Raw genomic sequence first — 19306 nt, forward strand, 5'->3', positions numbered from 1 at the left:
TGGCCCCGCGGGAGGCGCTGGACCCCGCGGCTCCGCCCGCGATCCTGCCGTTCGGGCCGGCTCCGCCGGCTCTGATGGCTGCACCTGTGCTGCAGTGTCCGGACCTAGAAGGAGACTCGGCCGCTGCTGCTGCCCGGCGGGGGATGCGCCCCCGCGGCCCGTGCCAGTCCCGCTGCTCCCTGCCAACCCAATTGCAGTGAAAGAGCATGCCAAGAATGGTGCTGAGCCCATGGGACCGTCTCAAGAGCCGACACCAGCGCCCGTGCTGCCCGCACCACCCACCCCAGTTGTCCCACTGCCTTCCAGAGCTCCGACCTTCGCATCAGACCCTGTGAACAGTCTGTCCCTCCGTGGAGAGGGCACGGCCCGCCAGCTCACCGCAGGGGCAGTTTGGCTGGCTGTTCAAAATCAGTGTGGTTTCTGGGTCATTTCGCGTTGTGGTCGGGGGCTTCTCCCTGGGGTTGGGGTGCCTGCCTTCCCCCGAGCGCCCCAGCGGCGTGGGGGAGTTGGCTCCTGTGGTATCTGCCTCTGGTTCCCAGCCCAGAGGGGATGGGGGTGCCGAGGGGCAGAAAGCAGGAGCAGTGGCATTTGCCTTGCAGGAGCAAGAGACACAGAGCAAAGCAAGCATTACTCGCTTGCTCTGGGGACAAGAAACCCTCACATCTGGGATGACAATACCTGAGAAAGCTTCTCCAGCTGCCAGTGTGCACCGGTGCTGCTGGGGGGAGGAAGCATTGGGTCATTTCTGCTCTCAAGACGCTGGCAGCATGGTCCTGCCAGGTTCTGAGCACACAGAGCCCGCCTCACGGGCTGGTTCTGGGCCGTTTGGCTCATTTCCCTGGGCCGGGGCCTCCGCCCCGTCCAGTGCTGGGTTTGGGGACTTTGCTTTCCCCGCAGGGACCTGGGCCACCATTCTGTGAGCCAGGTCTGGGTTCTCTGGTCTGCCCACCAGGACCAGGGCCACCGAAAGGTCCTAGAGACCCTCTGCTGCTGCTGTTCTTCTTCTTTTGGAAAAAAAAAAAAAAAAAAAGAAAAAAAATATGGAAAGAGCTAGCAGCTCAAAAGCATTGAAAAGCCAAAAATTAGCCTCAGCCCAAGTGGTTCAATGAAGGGCTGTGGCCAGGGCATTCCAGAATTTTCTCTCTGAATTGTTTGATGACTGTCAATGGATTTTTGATGATTCTTGTTGATTGATTCTCTTTAGCAGTTCTTTGTTTCAGAATTCTGCAAGCCTGTTTCAGGACCAAAGGGGACTTCCAGAGATGTCAAAGAAGAGCATCTTCAGTCCATGGACTCTGTCCTGAAATTCAGCTGTTTGGACTTGAAACAATGAACTTTGTTTGCATGAGTTTTTGCATTTTCTTATTTTTTAAGATTGTTTTAGTGATATGATAGAATGTGATGTTTGATAAGTGAAGAATTTCCCTGAATGTTCTACAGGTGAAGAATTTCCCTGACCATTCCACATCAGCAGTTGATTGAGATTTTGATTGGCAACAGATGAACCTCAAGAGGTGTTTGTTCTCTCTTCTGCAAGGGCCCAGTAGAAGAGATTGCAAACATTTCTTTTTCTATTTAATTTAATAAATTTTAAAGGGTGAGATGTAGCCATGATATTTTAGGGAAAAAGCCTCTGCTGGGATTTTTCCTGTCCTGAGGAGCTGAGAGCCTCAGGAAAGAAATGTAAACAATAACTGTCTGCTGCTGTGGAATGCCACAGGTGCATCTTCCATTGGTCCATGTGGATTGTTTTCAATCAGTGACCAATCACAGCCACCTGTACCAAGGCTGTGAGCAGTCACAGGATTTTTGTTATTCATTCCTATTCTATTCTTGTCTTTGTAGCCTTCTGATCTTCTTCTCTCTGTTCTTTTAGTGTAGTTGTAATGTAGTATTTTAGTATAATATATAACATAATAAATCAGCCTTCTGATGAAAATGGAGTCAAGCCTCGTGTCCTCACACAAGGGGTTCTTGCCGAAGCAAGAGTGCAGGCCCTGGTGTTCTGCTCTTGCCTTGGTACTGTCAAAGGGGCTGCTTTTGATGGTTTTAGAGGCACTAACCTGGGCTGTGAAATGCACCTCAGGCACCAACTGCATCTCTGGTGTCTGCAAGTGCCTTTATCTCCCTTCATGCTCCTCAGAACCAAAATCCTGCAAGGACCAAGTGAATCTGAGACTTTGGAAAGGCCCAATAGTGACAGATTTTGGTGAGATTTGAGTCAGGAGATGGAAGCAGCAGCAGCAGGTGCTGTAATCTTTATCCTTGCGCTCTCCTGCATGCTGATGCATGTGTGAAGGCAGCAGGGATTCCATAAAGCACCTTCTGTAGCTCCTGAGGGAAAACCAGTGGCAAGTTCTTTAATTTCTTAAAGTTTCAGGCATGTGTTGTGTGGCTGTGCTGCCCCCCAGGGCCAGGCTCTGTCCCTCTCTGCTCCAGCTGGTGCTTCCAAACTGTCCTCTGTGATTTTTATTTGCAAACCACCTCTCTGACCAGCTTCCACTTTGCTTTAAAAATTCAGCACCACGTTTGTGGCTGAACAGGTCCCAGAGCTGGGGAGGAGGATTTGAGATGCAATTTGCATGACAGAGTTGTTACAGCGGGGAAAATGTCACATCCCTCCTGTGCCTGGAGCTGCTAATCTTGTTCTGAACATTGAAAACCTCTTCAGCTGCTCTCATTATACCTCAATTTGATTACTGCTTTGATTTCACACCTCTTTCATGCAGGCTTTTCCTCTCTCCTTAGCTAGAATTGTCAGGCCTGAGGAGAGAAATTTTGTTGAGCCTTGGGACAGTTCCCATATATCCCTGCTCCTAAAGCTGCTTTGAATTATCTTGGGAACCTGAGCATGAGATAAACTGTCAGGACTTTAGTGAGAGGAAAAGTAAGGCACAGAGGCCAAAGTGTAAATGCAGAGTCTGGGGACTCTGTTGTGGGGATCTGAGCCCTGCAAACTCATGTTGTTCTCTATGAATGGCTGATTCCTTCTGTATCTCTTCCTGAAATTTCTGAGTGCCAGGGCTGGTGCTGGAACTGCAGCCACACAAACTCCCCACGGAGCTTTGTGGGACCCAGTGGGAATCATTGATTTGCTGCTTTTGATGAAAAGTTGTGACATGAACCTCAGTGTCAGGGAGGTGACAGGTTAATGCTGCTGCTGTCAGACAGTGCCCACACACCGTGTCTGGAGACAGCTCTGGAGAAGATGAAGAAAAACCAGGATTAAATCCCATGTGCTACTGAGCTCTATCAGAAATGGCTTAGAGTGAAGTCTGTGAAGTGACTGGGGAAAGCTGGATGAAAGGGACAGCTCTGAGAAATGTGTGGTACATCAGGGATGTCCTAATACTGATCTTTGCACGGAGATGAAAAAGTATCAGTTTGCATGGCCTGAATGTCTGGTTCTGGAAATTCTGCATTGCACAAGATGTGCTGAGCTCATCTGCCTCTGAAATATCATCTCTGCACCTTAGCCAGGAACAGCATCAGAGTTCTGAACAGATTCATCAAAATCAGTCATAAGCCAGAAGCAAAACCTTGGCAATACACATATGTGGCAGGTGAGGAGACCAAAAGCTTCCATTCTTGTTCTTGGAGAATGAATTCAGCAATAAAAAATCCTCTCTCTTGGCATTAAAATACTTTAGTTTCAGCTCTGCCCCAGACTATCAGTGTCAAGTATTTCTCAGGGTGGTTGGGGGTAGGTTCTCCCCCTGGAGATCTCTGCAGGTTGGTGCTAATTAAAGATGTTCCCTCAGGTTCAGATGTTTTGCTGCCTGAGCAGAGTGTGCAGAACAGGGATTACGAGCACTGACATTTGCTGTGCTAGAAAGTGCAAGGGACAAATTTGTGCCAATGAAGGTCACACCTTGAACTAGGAGGATCAATTCTTGTTGTGCTCAGAGGAGTCTGGGGAGAGAGGGGGTTTCCAAAGGAAATCTTGGTCCATGTAGGGCTGAGGCTCCCTCCAGGCTGGCTCCAGCCCCTCAGGGTGCCCAGGAGCAGGGCTTGCCCACAGCCCAGTGCTCCCTCCTTAGCCCTGGGGCTGCCCAGGGAAGAGCCATGGCTGAGGCTCTGCAGGAGCACACAGGCTCAGCCCTGCTCCAACATGGGATCCATGGGCCAGGGCACGCTGGGCTTTGCCCCTACAGCTCCCAAGTGTGTCCAGAGAAACTGCAAGGAGAGGCTCACCTCTGTCAGGGGAACCCCTCTGTGCACAGGGACCCCCACTCCTGGGGTGGCTGTGCCAGGGATCCCCAGTCCTGGCGACCTGGAGCAAGTGGAAACAACGACTTTCCAAAATGCTGCCTGTGCCTGAAGCAAATGCAAGGAGAACTGGGGTGTGAAAAATAAAATTTGTTTATTAGGGAAGAACAGCAGCAAAAATGCAGAATACATTTACATTGTAAGAATATTTGTAACAACAACAATAGATAGAACATATATACATAAAAACCTACCTAGCAAAACCTACCTAACAAAACTATGTATTTACAGAAGTCAAAAATAGCCCTACAATCTACATGCTAAAGAACAACAACAAACTGTAGAACATATATACAAAGGTTGGTGTCTCTGTCTGTGATGTCCATCGCACCTGGAAGAAAAGCAAATGCCACGGTCACTCCAGTCAGGCACAGAGGGCTCTTGCATGTGCCCCCAGGCTGGCAGACACTGGCCCAGCAGCAGGACTCTGCTACCAGAACTGAGCCTGGCTGGGTCTGGGATGGAGCTTGTGTGGAGCAAAGCAGGCACAGGACAGGCTGTGGATGGCCACCAGAATCCAGTGCCCTGGGTACAATGTCCCTGAGCAGGGAGCACCCAGCCCAGCCCCAGCCTGGCAGCAGGAGACCCACTCTGCCTGTCCTGCTGCTGGCATTGCTCTTCATGCCAAGATCAGGGCCTCTTCCTCACATTTTTAATCAATATCCATGTCCTCAATGGACTCTTCCATATCCACATCCATCTCCTCTTCCACCTTCACCTCCACCTCCATCTCTTCCTCTCCAGGGTCTTCTCCGTCTATTTCCATCTCCTCCTCCATATCAATCTCTGTATCAAGCTCCATCTCCTCCTCTCTGTCTGGGACAGCCTGCAGAGGTAGCAAAAGCTCAGAGTGGAGTCTCTGTCCCACTCCATCCCCACAGAGCTCCAGCCCACCCGGGCAGGTGGGTGTTGTCCACCTCCATGGAATGGCACAAGACCTTCCCCAGAACAAAGGGGAGCATCCTGCAGGGCTGGATGATGAAATCCAGGCACTAAGGATCTTTCAGGACAGAGGAAAGCTGACAAGCAGAGTGGGCAGGAGCAAGGTGCAGAGCGAGCGAACACAGCAGCCAAGGGTTGTGTTGTGCCCTTTGCTGGGCGCCGGACGTTCCAGCTGGAGCGTGGGCTGTGACATCACAGTTCCCAGGCTCCATCTGAAGTGGACACTGGAGACCATGGAATGATGGAGTCCCTGAACGGGTTGGGCTTGGAAGGGAGCCTGAAGAACAACATCTTGTTCCCAGCTGAGCAGTCTTCCCCCAGAGCGTGCTGCTCAGAGCCCTGTTGCCAAGGATGGGGCATGCACAGCCTCTGTGCACAGCCTGGGCCAGTGCCCCACCACCCCCAGTGGGAAAGAGCAGCTTCCTTAGATGCAGCTTCAATCAACCTGCTGCAGTTGAAAGCCATCCCCCCTTGTCCTGTCAGCACAGGCCCTGCTGAACACTCTGTCCCCTTCTTTCCTGCGGGACCCTTCCAGTTCTGCACAGCCACAGTGAGGCCTCCCAGTGTCTCCTCTGTCCAGGCTGAGCATCCCCAGCCCCACTTGCCCAGCAGTCTGTCACATCAGGGCGAGTAAAGGCTGCAGGGTAGCAAATAGCATCAGGAACTGAGAGATGCAAGCTTTAGACCCAGGTTTGCCTCTAAATGTACAAAATTAATAACAGTGGAGGGGAAGATGGTGGGACACTGGTTCTGTTCTAACTGGTGATTTATTTTTCTTCTTTTCTGTCATGCTGCCGCAGGTTTTTCTGTTTGAAAGGAAGCTTGGCACAATGTCCATTGTCTTCTCCATTTGTGAAAGACCAAGCGGAGTCTGGGCAGGCTGATATGCAGAGCAAAACCTGAAAATATTCTAGTGATCCTGAGCCTGGGGGATGCAGATAAACCCTACCAAAAGGAATTTCTGGAAAGCTGATCCTGGTTTACATTATCTTGAGTTTGGCTTTGCCAACTTCACCAGTCATTTATGAAAAACCAAAAAAAAAACTCTAACCAAATCAGACAAAACCCCAAACAAAAAAAGAAAGAAACCCATGCAGCAAACCAATCAAACAAATAGATAAAAAACGCCAAATAAAACCAAAGGAAATGAAGAGTTAGTATTAGTTGTGGGGATAGCACAGCAGGCAAATGGCTGCTTGCCACAGGATCACCATCAAAAGCCACATAGAACAGCTGCTCCAAAATATACCCAACAGGAGAAAAAGAAAAAGTGATGCATGGCAACTTTGGGGGCAGCTCCACATTCAGGTGAAGGATGAGCACGCAATGGTACAGATCCAGCATTGCCCACCCTCCAGGCTGCTGTTTGCTCCTGATGAAAGCCCCTTGCAGGCCTGTGGCCCCTCTCAGTGCAGTGTCAGTCACTGCCAGAGCTCTCAGCTGAGCCACTGGCATTTGCAGAGTGACATCCAGCCGCAATCCTGCTGCCTGCTGAGCATCTGTGGAAGATCCTGAGCATCTTCATGCCTAGGACCACAAAACAGCTCAGGCTTTCTCTGAACTGCTTTTCAGGGGGGGTTTCCATATCCCCGTGAGATTTGTTCATCCCTCAACATGTATGACTTGATGTACAATGATGCATTTGGGTTCCTTCCTTCCTCCTGTGTGCCAGTGAGAAACCATCCATGTGACTGGAGGATATTGTGTGCAGGGAAATTGATTCCTGGCTTGCCATTTTGCTTCACTGTCACTCAGCTGAACATGGTCCTTATCTAAGAAGGACTTAGAACTTGCAACAAGTGATAAATTAACCTGCTCCACTCTCCTTAGCATGGGTGTGATGAGTGTTAAGGAAAGCAGCGAGCGCTTGCCAGGATGGGAGCTTGTTCTTTGCCAGGGAGGAGGGAGAAAATCTTGCTTGGAGTAAAGAAAGCAACTTTGCTTCCCCAGGAAGAGAAGCAATTAAATATGTGAGTGCTGCATGGGATGATTTGCACAAGGATAGTCTACTATGCAGGAATGTTCCCAATAAACCATGCTTCTCCTGACCTTTATTTTTCTGGGTTTCCACCACACGGTAGAAGAGACTCTCAATGAAAAAAAGCAAAACACCTTGTGGGGAGACGTTTTTTCCTTCCCTCAGGCTTCCTCTTTCTTTTGTTCCCTCCAGAGCTCTCACTTCATTTCTGCTGTTGTTTGGAGCACGTGCTTCCCTCGTTCCTGATGCCCTGGGCTTCTTTTGGCTCTGGGTGTCATGGACACTCTTAATTGTGGATTTTTTCCCCTTCATCTACTTCTGACCTCCAGCCCTGGGAACCTGGAGCAAGTGGAAACTACACCTTGGCAATATGCTGCCTGTGCCTGAAGCAAAAGCAAGGAGAACTGGGGTGTGAAAAATAAAATTTGTTTAGTAGAGAAGAACAGCAGCAAAAATACAGAATAGATTTACATTGCAAGAATATTTGTAACAACAACAATCGATAGAACATATATACATAAAAACCTATCTAACAAAAAATATATGAAACGTATTTACAGAAGACAAACACCATAAAACCTATATCCTAAAGACAACATCAAAGTGTAAAACGTATGTAGAAAAAGGTGGCATCTCTCTCCATGATGTCCATCGCACCTGGAAGAAAAGCAAATGCCACGGTCAGTCCAGTCAGGCACAGAGGGCTCTTGCATGTGCCCCCAGGCTGGCAGACACTGGCCCAGCAGCAGGACTCTGCTACCAGAACTGAGCCTGGCTGGGTCTGGGACGGAGCTTGTGTGGAGCAAGCAGGCACAGGACAGGCTGTGGATGGCCACCAGAATCCAGTGCCCTGGGTACAATGTCCCTGAGCAGGGAGCACCCAGCCCAGCCCCAGCCTGGCAGCAGGAGACCCACTCTGCCTGTCCTGCTGCTGGCATTGCTCTTCATGCCAAGATCAGGGCCTCTTCCTCACCATTTTAATCAATGTCCATGTCCTCAATGGACTCTTCCATATCCACTTCCATCTCCTCTTCCACAACCACCTCCACCTCCATCTCCTCCTCTCCAGTATCTGCTCCCTCCGTCTCCATGTCCTCCTCTCTATCAATCTCTATATCCACCTCCATCTCCTCTTCTCCATCTGGGACAGCCTGCAGAGGCAGCAAAACCTCAGAGTGGGCTCCCTGTCCCACTCCATGCCCACAGAGCTCCAGCCCACCCGGGCAGGTGTGGGGTGTCCACCTCCATGGAATAGCACCATACCTTCCTCAGGACAAATGGGAGCATCCTGCAGGGCTGGATGATGAAATCCAGGCACTCAGGATCTTTCAGGACTGAGGAAAGGTGACAAGCAGAGTGGGCAGGAGCAGGGTGAAGAGCGTGCAAACACAACGGCCAAGGATTGTGTTGTGCCCTTTGCTGGGCGCTGGACGTTCCAGCTGGAGCGTGGGCTGTGACATCACAGTTCCCAGGCTCCATCTGAAGTGGACAGTGGGGACCATGGAATGATGGAGTCCCTGAACGGTTGGGCTTGGAAGGGAGCCTGAAGAACAACATCTTGTTCCCAGCTGAGCAGTCTTCCCCCAGAGCAGGCTGCTCAGAGCCCTGTTGCCAAGGATGGGGCATGCACAGCCTCTGTGCACAGCCTGGGCCAATGCCCCCCCACCCCCAGTGGAAAAGAGCAGCTTCCTTAGATGCAGCTTCAATCAACCTGCTGCAGTTGAAAGCCATCCCCCCTTGTCCTGTCAGCACAGGCCCTGCTGAACACTCTGTCCCCTTCTTTCCTGCGGGACCCTTCCAGTCCTGCAGAGCCACAGGGAGGCCTCCCAGTGTCTCCTCTCTCCAGGCTGAGCATCCCCAGCCCCACTTGCCCAGCAGTCAGTCACATCAGGGCGAGTCAAGGCTGCAGGGTAGCAAATAGCATCAGGAACTGAGAGATGTAAGCTTTAGACCCACGTTTGCCTCTAAATGTACAAAATTAATAACAGTGGAGAGGAAGATGGTGGGACACTGGTTCTGTTCTAACTGGTGATATTTTTTTTCTTATTTTCTGTCATGCTGTCCCAGGTTTTTCTGTTGGAAAGGAAGCTTGGCACAATGTCCATTGTCTTCTCCATTCGTGAAAGACCAAGCGGAGTCTGGGCAGGCTGATATGCAGAGCAAAGCCTGAAAATATACTAGTGATCCTGAGCCTGGGGGATGCAGCTAAACCCAGCCAAAAGCAATTTCTGGAAAGCTGATCCTGGTTTACATTGTCTTGAGTTTGGCTTTGCCAACTTCACCAGTCGTTTATGAAAAACCAAAAAAAAAACTCAAACCAAATCAGACAAAAACCCAATCAATCAATCAAACAAACAAACAAACAAACCCATGAAGCAAACCAATCAAACAAATAGATAAAAAACGCCAAATAAAACCAAAGGAAATGAAGAGTTAGTATTAGTTGCAAGGATAGCACAGCAGGCAAATGGCTGCTTCCCACAGGATCACCATCAAAAGCCACATAGAACAGCTGCTCCAAAATATACCCAAGAGGAGAAAAAGAAAAAGTGATGCATGGCAACTTTGGGGGCAGCTCCACATTCAGGTGAAGGATGAGCACGCAGTGGTACAGATCCAGCATTGCCCACCCTCCAGGCTGCTGTTTGCTCCTGATGAAAGACCCTTGCAGGACTGTGGCACCTCTCAGTGCAGCGTCAGTCACTCCCAGAGCTCTCAGCTGAGCCACTGGCATTTGCAGAGTGACACCCAACCGCAATCCTACTGCCTGCTGAGCATCTGTGGAAGATCCTGAGCATCTTCATGCCTAGCAGCACAAAACAGCTCAGGATTTCTCTGAACTGCTTTTCAGGGGGGGTTTCCATATCCCCGTGAGATCTTTTCATCCCTCAACACGTATGACTTGATGAACAATGATGCATTTGTGTTCCTTCCTTCCTCCTGTGTGCCAGTGAGAAACCATCCATGTGACTGGAGGATATTGTGTGTAGGAAAATAGATTCCTGGCTTGCCATTTTGCTTCACTGTCACTCAGCTGAACATGGTCCTTATCTAAGAAGGACTTAGAACTTGCAACAAGTGATAAATTAACCTGCTCCACTCTCCTTAGCATGGGTGTGATGAGTGTTAAGGAAAGCAGCGAGCGCTTGCCAGGATGGGAGCTTGTTCTTTGCCAGGGAGGAGGGAGAAAATCTTGCTTGGAGTAAATAAAGGAACTCTGCTTCCCCAGGAAGAGAAGCAATTAAACATGTGAGTGCTGCATGGATTGATTTGCACAAGGATTGTCTACTATGGAGGAATGTTCCCAATAAACCATGCTTCTCCTGACCTTCATTTTTCTGGGTTTCCACCACATGATAGAAGAGACTCTCAATGAAAAAAAGCAAAACAACTTGTGGGGAGACGTTTTTTCCTTTCTTCAGGCTTCCTCTTTCTTTTGTTCCCTCCAGAGCTCTCACTTCATTTCTGTTGTTTGGAGCACGTGCTTCCCTCTTTCCTGATCCCGTGCGCTTCTTTTGGCTCTGGGTGTCCTGGACACTCTTAATTGTGGATTTTTTCCCCTTCATCTACTTCTGACCTCCAGCCCTGGGAACCTGGAGCAAGTGGAAACTACAACTTTGCAAAATGCTGCCTGTGCCTGAAGCAAATGCAAGGAGAACTGGGGCGTGAAAAATAAAATTTGTTTATTACAGAAGAACAGCAGAAAAAATACAGAAGATATTTACATTGTAAGAATATTTGTAACAACAACAATCGATAGAACATATATACATAAAAACCTATCTAACAAAAAATATATGAAACATATTTACAGAAGACAAAAAGCCCTAAAACCTATATCCTAAAGTCAACATCAAAGTGTAAAACGTATGTACAGAAAGGTGGCATCTCTCTCCATGATGTCCATCGCACCTGGAAGAAAAGCAAATGCCACGGTCACTCCAGTCAGGCACAGAGGGCTCTTGCATGTGCCCCCAGGCTGGCACATGCTGGCCCAGCAGCAGGACTCTGCTACCAGAACTGAGCCTGGCTGGGTCTGGGAGGGAGCTTGTGTGGAGCAAAGCAGGCACAGGACAGGCTGTGGATGGCCACCAGAATCCAGTGCCCTGGGTACAATGTCCCTGAGCAGGGAGCACCCAGCCCAGCCCCAGCCTGGCAGCAGGAGACCCACTCTGCCTGTCCTGCTGCTGGCATTGCTCTTCATGCCAAGATCAGGGCCTCTTCCTCACCATTTTAATCAATGTCCATGTCCTCAATGGACTCTTCCATATCCACTTCCATCTCCTCTTCCACAACCACCTCCACCTCCATCTCCTCCTCTCCAGTATCTGCTCCCTCCGTCTCCATGTTCTCCTCTCTATCAATCTCTATATCCACCTCCATCTCCTCTTCTCCATCTGGGACAGCCTGCAGAGGCAGCAAAACCTCAGAGTGGGCTCCCTGTCCCACTCCATGCCCACAGAGCTCCAGCCCACCCGGGCAGGTGTGGGGTGTCCACCTCCATGGAATAGCACCATACCTTCCTCAGGACAAATGGGAGCATCCTGCAGGGCTGGATGATGAAATCCAGGCACTCAGGATCTTTCAGGACTGAGGAAAGGTGACAAGCAGAGTGGGCAGGAGCAGGGTGAAGAGCGTGCAAACACAACGGCCAAGGATTGTGTTGTGCCCTTTGCTGGGTGCTGGACGTTCCAGCTGGAGCGTGGGCTGTGACATCACAGTTCCCAGGCTCCATCTGAAGTGGACAGTGGGGACCATGGAATGATGGAGTCCCTGAATGGTTGGGCTTGGAAGGGAGCCTGAAGAACAACATCTTGTTCCCAGCTGAGCAGTCTTCCCCCAGAGCATGCTGCTCAGAGCCCTGTTGCCAAGGATGGGGCATGCACAGCCTCTGTGCACAGCCTGGGCCAATGCCCCCCCACCCCCAGTGGAAAAGAGCAGCTTCCTTAGATGCAGCTTCAATCAACCTGCTGCAGTTGAAAGCCATCCCCCCTTGTCCTGTCAGCACAGGCCCTGCTGAACACTCTGTCCCCTTCTTTCCTGCGGGACCCTTCCAGTCCTGCACAGCCACAGGGAGGCCTCCCAGTGTCTCCTCTCTCCAGGCTGAGCATCCCCAGCCCCACTTGCCCAGCAGTCAGTCACATCAGGGCGAGTCAAGGCTGCAGGGTAGCAAATAGCATCAGGAACTGAGAGATGTAAGCTTTAGACCCACGTTTGCCTCTAAATGTACAAAATTAATAACAGTGGAGAGGAAGATGGTGGGACACTGGTTCTGTTCTAACTGGTGATATTTTTTTTCTTATTTTCTGTCATGCTGTCCCAGGTTTTTCTGTTGGAAAGGAAGCTTGGCACAATGTCCATTGTCTTCTCCATTCGTGAAAGACCAAGCGGAGTCTGGGCAGGCTGATATGCAGAGCAAAGCCTGAAAATATACTAGTGATCCTGAGCCTGGGGGATGCAGCTAAACCCAGCCAAAAGCAATTTCTGGAAAGCTGATCCTGGTTTACATTGTCTTGAGTTTGGCTTTGCCAACTTCACCAGTCGTTTATGAAAAACCAAAAAAAAAACTCAAACCAAATCAGACAAAAACCCAATCAATCAATCAAACAAACAAACAAACAAACCCATGAAGCAAACCAATCAAACAAATAGATAAAAAACGCCAAATAAAACCAAAGGAAATGAAGAGTTAGTATTAGTTGCAAGGATAGCACAGCAGGCAAATGGCTGCTTCCCACAGGATCACCATCAAAAGCCACATAGAACAGCTGCTCCAAAATATACCCAAGAGGAGAAAAAGAAAAAGTGATCCATGGCAACTTTGGGGACAGCTCCACATTCAGGTGAAGGATGAGCACGCAGTGGTACAGATCCAGCATTGCCCACCCTCCAGGCTGCTGTTTGCTCCTGATGAAAGACCCTTGCAGGACTGTGGCCCCTCTCAGTGCAGCGTCAGTCACTCCCAGAGCTCTCAGCTGAGCCACTGGCATTTGCAGAGTGACACCCACCCGCAATCCTACTGCCTGCTGAGCATCTGTGGAAGATCCTGAGCATCTTCATGCCTAGCAGCACAAAACAGCTCAGGATTTCTCTGAACTGCTTTTCAGGGGGGGTTTCCATATCCCCGTGAGATCTTTTCATCCCTCAACATGTATGACTTGATGAACAATGATGCATTTGTGTTCCTTCCTTCCTCCTGTGTGCCAGTGAGAAACCATCCATGTGACTGGAGGATATTGTGTGTAGGAAAATAGATTCCTGGCTTGCCATTTTGCTTCACTGTCACTCAGCTGAACATGGTCCTTATCTAAGAAGGACTTAGAACTTGCAACAAGTGATAAATTAACCTGCTCCACTCTCCTTAGCATGGGTGTGATGAGTGTTAAGGAAAGCAGCGAGCGCTTGCCAGGATGGGAGCTTGTTCTTTGCCAGGGAGGAGGGAGAAAATCTTGCTTGGAGTAAATAAAGGAACTCTGCTTCCCCAGGAAGAGAAGCAATTAAACATGTGAGTGCTGCATGGATTGATTTGCACAAGGATTGTCTACTATGGAGGAATGTTCCCAATAAACCATGCTTCTCCTGACCTTCATTTTTCTGGGTTTCCACCACATGATAGAAGAGACTCTCAATGAAAAAAAGCAAAACAACTTGTGGGGAGACGTTTTTTCCTTTCTTCAGGCTTCCTCTTTCTTTTGTTCCCTCCAGAGCTCTCACTTCATTTCTGTTGTTTGGAGCACGTGCTTCCCTCTTTCCTGATCCCGTGCGCTTCTTTTGGCTCTGGGTGTCCTGGACACTCTTAATTGTGGATTTTTTCCCCTTCATCTACTTCTGACCTCCAGCCCTGGGAACCTGGAGCAAGTGGAAACTACAACTTTGCAAAATGCTGCCTGTGCCTGAAGCAAATGCAAGGAGAACTGGGGCGTGAAAAATAAAATTTGTTTATTACAGAAGAACAGCAGAAAAAATACAGAAGATATTTACATTGCAAGAATATTTGTAACAACAACAATCGATAGAACATATATACATAAAAACCTATCTAACAAAAAATATATGAAACATATTTACAGAAGACAAAAAGCCCTAAAACCTATATCCTAAAGTCAACATCAAAGTGTAAAACGTATGTACAGAAAGGTGGCATCTCTCTCCATGATGTCCATCGCACCTGGAAGAAAAGCAAATGCCACGGTCACTCCAGTCAGGCACAGAGGGCTCTTGCATGTGCCCCCAGGCTGGCACATGCTGGCCCAGCAGCAGGACTCTGCTACCAGAACTGAGCCTGGCTGGGTCTGGGAGGGAGCTTGTGTGGAGCAAAGCAGGCACAGGACAGGCTGTGGATGGCCACCAGAATCCAGTGCCCTGGGTACAATGTCCCTGAGCAGGGAGCACCCAGCCCAGCCCCAGCCTGGCAGCAGGAGACCCACTCTGCCTGTCCTGCTGCTGGCATTGCTCTTCATGCCAAGATCAGGGCCTCTTCCTCACCATTTTAATCAATGTCCATGTCCTCAATGGACTCTTCCATATCCACTTCCATCTCCTCTTCCACAACCACCTCCACCTCCATCTCCTCCTCTCCAGTATCTGCTCCCTCCGTCTCCATGTCCTCCTCTCTATCAATCTCTATATCCACCTCCATCTCCTCTTCTCCATCTGGGACAGCCTGCAGAGGCAGCAAAACCTCAGAGTGGGCTCCCTGTCCCACTCCATGCCCACAGAGCTCCAGCCCACCCGGGCAGGTGTGGGGTGTCCACCTCCATGGAATAGCACCATACCTTCCTCAGGACAAATGGGAGCATCCTGCAGGGCTGGATGATGAAATCCAGGCACTCAGGATCTTTCAGGACTGAGGAAAGGTGACAAGCAGAGTGGGCAGGAGCAGGGTGAAGAGCGTGCAAACACAACGGCCAAGGATTGTGTTGTGCCCTTTGCTGGGCGCTGGACGTTCCAGCTGGAGCGTGGGCTGTGACATCACAGTTCCCAGGCTCCATCTGAAGTGGACAGTGGGGACCATGGAATGATGGAGTCCCTGAACGGTTGGGCTTGCAAGGGAGCCTGAAGAACAACATCTTGTTCCCAGCTGAGCAGTCTTCCCCCAGAGCAGGCTGCTCAGAGCCCTGTTGCCAAGGATGGGGCATGCACAGCCTCTGTGCACAGCCTGGGCCAATGCCCCCCCACCCCCAGTGGAAAAGAGCAGCTTCCTTAGATGCAGCTTCAATCAACCTGCTGCAGTTGAAAGCCATCCCCCCTTGTCCTGTCAGCACAGGCCCTGCTGAACACTCTGTCCCCTTCTTTCCTGCGGGACCCTTCCAGTCCTGCAGAGCCACAGGGAGGCCTCCCAGTGTCTCCTCTCTCCAGGCTGAGCATCCCCAGCCCCACTTGCCCAGCAGTCAGTCACATCAGGGCGAGTCAAGGCTGCAGGGTAGCAAATAGCATCAGGAACTGAGAGATGTAAGCTTTAGACCCACGTTTGCCTCTAAATGTACAAAATTAATAACAGTGGAGAGGAAGATGGTGGGACACTGGTTCTGTTCTAACTGGTGATATTTTTTTTCTTATTTTCTGTCATGCTGTCCCAGGTTTTTCTGTTGGAAAGGAAGCTTGGCACAATGTCCATTGTCTTCTCCATTCGTGAAAGACCAAGCGGAGTCTGGGCAGGCTGATATGCAGAGCAAAGCCTGAAAATATACTAGTGATCCTGAGCCTGGGGGATGCAGCTAAACCCAGCCAAAAGCAATTTCTGGAAAGCTGATCCTGGTTTACATTGTCTTGAGTTTGGCTTTGCCAACTTCACCAGTCGTTTATGAAAAACCAAAAAAAAACTCAAACCAAATCAGACAAAAACCCAATCAATCAATCAAACAAACAAACAAACAAACCCATGAAGCAAACCAATCAAACAAATAGATAAAAAACGCCAAATAAAACCAAAGGAAATGAAGAGTTAGTATTAGTTGCAAGGATAGCACAGCAGGCAAATGGCTGCTTCCCACAGGATCACCATCAAAAGCCACATAGAACAGCTGCTCCAAAATATACCCAAGAGGAGAAAAAGAAAAAGTGATCCATGGCAACTTTGGGGACAGCTCCACATTCAGGTGAAGGATGAGCACGCAGTGGTACAGATCCAGCATTGCCTACCCTCCAGGCTGCTGTTTGCTCCTGATGAAAGACCCTTGCAGGACTGCGGCCCCTCTCAGTGCAGCGTCAGTCACTCCCAGAGCTCTCAGCTGAGCCACTGGCATTTGCAGAGTGACACCCAACCGCAATCCTACTGCCTGCTGAGCATCTGTGGAAGATCCTGAGCATCTTCATGCCTAGCAGCACAAAACAGCTCAGGATTTCTCTGAACTGCTTTTCAGGGGGGGTTTCCATATCCCCGTGAGATCTTTTCATCCCTCAACACGTATGACTTGATGAACAATGATGCATTTGTGTTCCTTCCTTCCTCCTGTGTGCCAGTGAGAAACCATCCATGTGACTGGAGGATATTGTGTGTAGGAAAATAGATTCCTGGCTTGCCATTTTGCTTCACTGTCACTCAGCTGAACATGGTCCTTATCTAAGAAGGACTTAGAACTTGCAACAAGTGATAAATTAACCTGCTCCACTCTCCTTAGCATGGGTGTGATGAGTGTTAAGGAAAGCAGCGAGCGCTTGCCAGGATGGGAGCTTGTTCTTTGCCAGGGAGGAGGGAGAAAATCTTGCTTGGAGTAAATAAAGGAACTCTGCTTCCCCAGGAAGAGAAGCAATTAAACATGTGAGTGCTGCATGGATTGATTTGCACAAGGATTGTCTACTATGGAGGAATGTTCCCAATAAACCATGCTTCTCCTGACCTTCATTTTTCTGGGTTTCCACCACATGATAGAAGAGACTCTCAATGAAAAAAAGCAAAACAACTTGTGGGGAGACGTTTTTTCCTTTCTTCAGGCTTCCTCTTTCTTTTGTTCCCTCCAGAGCTCTCACTTCATTTCTGTTGTTTGGAGCACGTGCTTCCCTCTTTCCTGATCCCGTGCGCTTCTTTTGGCTCTGGGTGTCCTGGACACTCTTAATTGTGGATTTTTTCCCCTTCATCTACTTCTGACCTCCAGCCCTGGGAACCTGGAGCAAGTGGAAACTACAACTTTGCAAAATGCTGCCTGTGCCTGAAGCAAATGCAAGGAGAACTGGGGCGTGAAAAATAAAATTTGTTTATTACAGAAGAACAGCAGAAAAAATACAGAAGATATTTACATTGCAAGAATATTTGTAACAACAACAATCGATAGAACATATATACATAAAAACCTATCTAACAAAAAATATATGAAACATATTTACAGAAGACAAAAAGCCCTAAAACCTATATCCTAAAGTCAACATCAAAGTGTAAAACGTATGTACAGAAAGGTGGCATCTCTCTCCATGATGTCCATCGCACCTGGAAGAAAAGCAAATGCCACGGTCACTCCAGTCAGGCACAGAGGGCTCTTGCATGTGCCCCCAGGCTGGCACATGCTGGCCCAGCAGCAGGACTCTGCTACCAGAACTGAGCCTGGCTGGGTCTGGGAGGGAGCTTGTGTGGAGCAAAGCAGGCACAGGACAGGCTGTGGATGGCCACCAGAATCCAGTGCCCTGGGTACAATGTCCCTGAGCAGGGAGCACCCAGCCCAGCCCCAGCCTGGCAGCAGGAGACCCACTCTGCCTGTCCTGCTGCTGGCATTGGTCTTCATGCCAAGATCAGGGCCTCTTCCTCACCATTTTAATCAATGTCCATGTCCTCAATGGACTCTTCCATATCCACTTCCATCTCCTCTTCCACAACCACCTCCACCTCCATCTCCTCCTCTCCAGTATCTGCTCCCTCCGTCTCCATGTCCTCCTCTCTATCAATCTCTATATCCACCTCCATCTCCTCTTCTCCATCTGGGACAGCCTGCAGAGGCAGCAAAACCTCAGAGTGGGCTCCCTGTCCCACTCCATGCCCACAGAGCTCCAGCCCACCCGGGCAGGTGTGGGGTGTCCACCTCCATGGAATAGCACCATACCTTCCTCAGGACAAATGGGAGCATCCTGCAGGGCTGGATGATGAAATCCAGGCACTCAGGATCTTTCAGGACTGAGGAAAGGTGACAAGCAGAGTGGGCAGGAGCAGGGTGAAGAGCGTGCAAACACAACGGCCAAGGATTGTGTTGTGCCCTTTGCTGGGCGCTGGACGTTCCAGCTGGAGCGTGGGCTGTGACATCACAGTTCCCAGGCTCCATCTGAAGTGGACAGTGGGGACCATGGAATGATGGAGTCCCTGAACGGTTGGGCTTGGAAGGGAGCCTGAAGAACAACATCTTGTTCCCAGCTGAGCAGTCTTCCCCCAGAGCAGGCTGCTCAGAGCCCTGTTGCCAAGGATGGGGCATGCACAGCCTCTGTGCACAGCCTGGGCCAATGCCCCCCCACCCCCAGTGGAAAAGAGCAGCTTCCTTAGATGCAGCTTCAATCAACCTGCTGCAGTTGAAAGCCATCCCCCCTTGTCCTGTCAGCACAGGCCCTGCTGAACACTCTGTCCCCTTCTTTCCTGCGGGACCCTTCCAGTCCTGCAGAGCCACAGGGAGGCCTCCCAGTGTCTCCTCTCTCCAGGCTGAGCATCCCCAGCCCCACTTGCCCAGCAGTCAGTCACATCAGGGCGAGTCAAGGCTGCAGGGTAGCAAATAGCATCAGGAACTGAGAGATGTAAGCTTTAGACCCACGTTTGCCTCTAAATGTACAAAATTAATAACAGTGGAGAGGAAGATGGTGGGACACTGGTTCTGTTCTAACTGGTGATATTTTTTTTCTTATTTTCTGTCATGCTGTCCCAGGTTTTTCTGTTGGAAAGGAAGCTTGGCACAATGTCCATTGTCTTCTCCATTCGTGAAAGACCAAGCGGAGTCTGGGCAGGCTGATATGCAGAGCAAAGCCTGAAAATATACTAGTGATCCTGAGCCTGGGGGATGCAGCTAAACCCAGCCAAAAGCAATTTCTGGAAAGCTGATCCTGGTTTACATTGTCTTGAGTTTGGCTTTGCCAACTTCACCAGTCGTTTATGAAAAACCAAAAAAAAACTCAAACCAAATCAGACAAAAACCCAATCAATCAATCAAA

The 19306-nt window shown here is 49.7% G+C and overlaps 1 protein-coding gene and 1 long non-coding RNA gene across 2 annotated transcripts in view; both read right to left on the bottom strand.

Moving 5' to 3' along the window:
* LOC135305571 (zinc finger protein 850-like) overlaps window positions 1–19306 on the bottom strand; it is a 296716-nt gene that overhangs the window by 193973 nt on the left and 83437 nt on the right. The window contains 1 exon segment of the mRNA XM_064429306.1: window positions 711–718. Within this exon segment, the coding sequence (XP_064285376.1) occupies window positions 711–718 (8 nt within the window).
* On the bottom strand, window positions 4347–5338 carry LOC135305713 (uncharacterized). Its single transcript, XR_010366696.1, has 2 exons — window positions 4918–5338; window positions 4347–4600 (listed from the first exon to the last, which is right to left on the bottom strand). It is a non-coding gene; the product is annotated as an uncharacterized LOC135305713 (long non-coding RNA).

The sequence above is a fragment of the Passer domesticus genome, chromosome 8 (assembly GCF_036417665.1).
Source record: "Passer domesticus isolate bPasDom1 chromosome 8, bPasDom1.hap1, whole genome shotgun sequence".
Classification (NCBI taxonomy): domain Eukaryota; kingdom Metazoa; phylum Chordata; class Aves; order Passeriformes; family Passeridae; genus Passer; species Passer domesticus.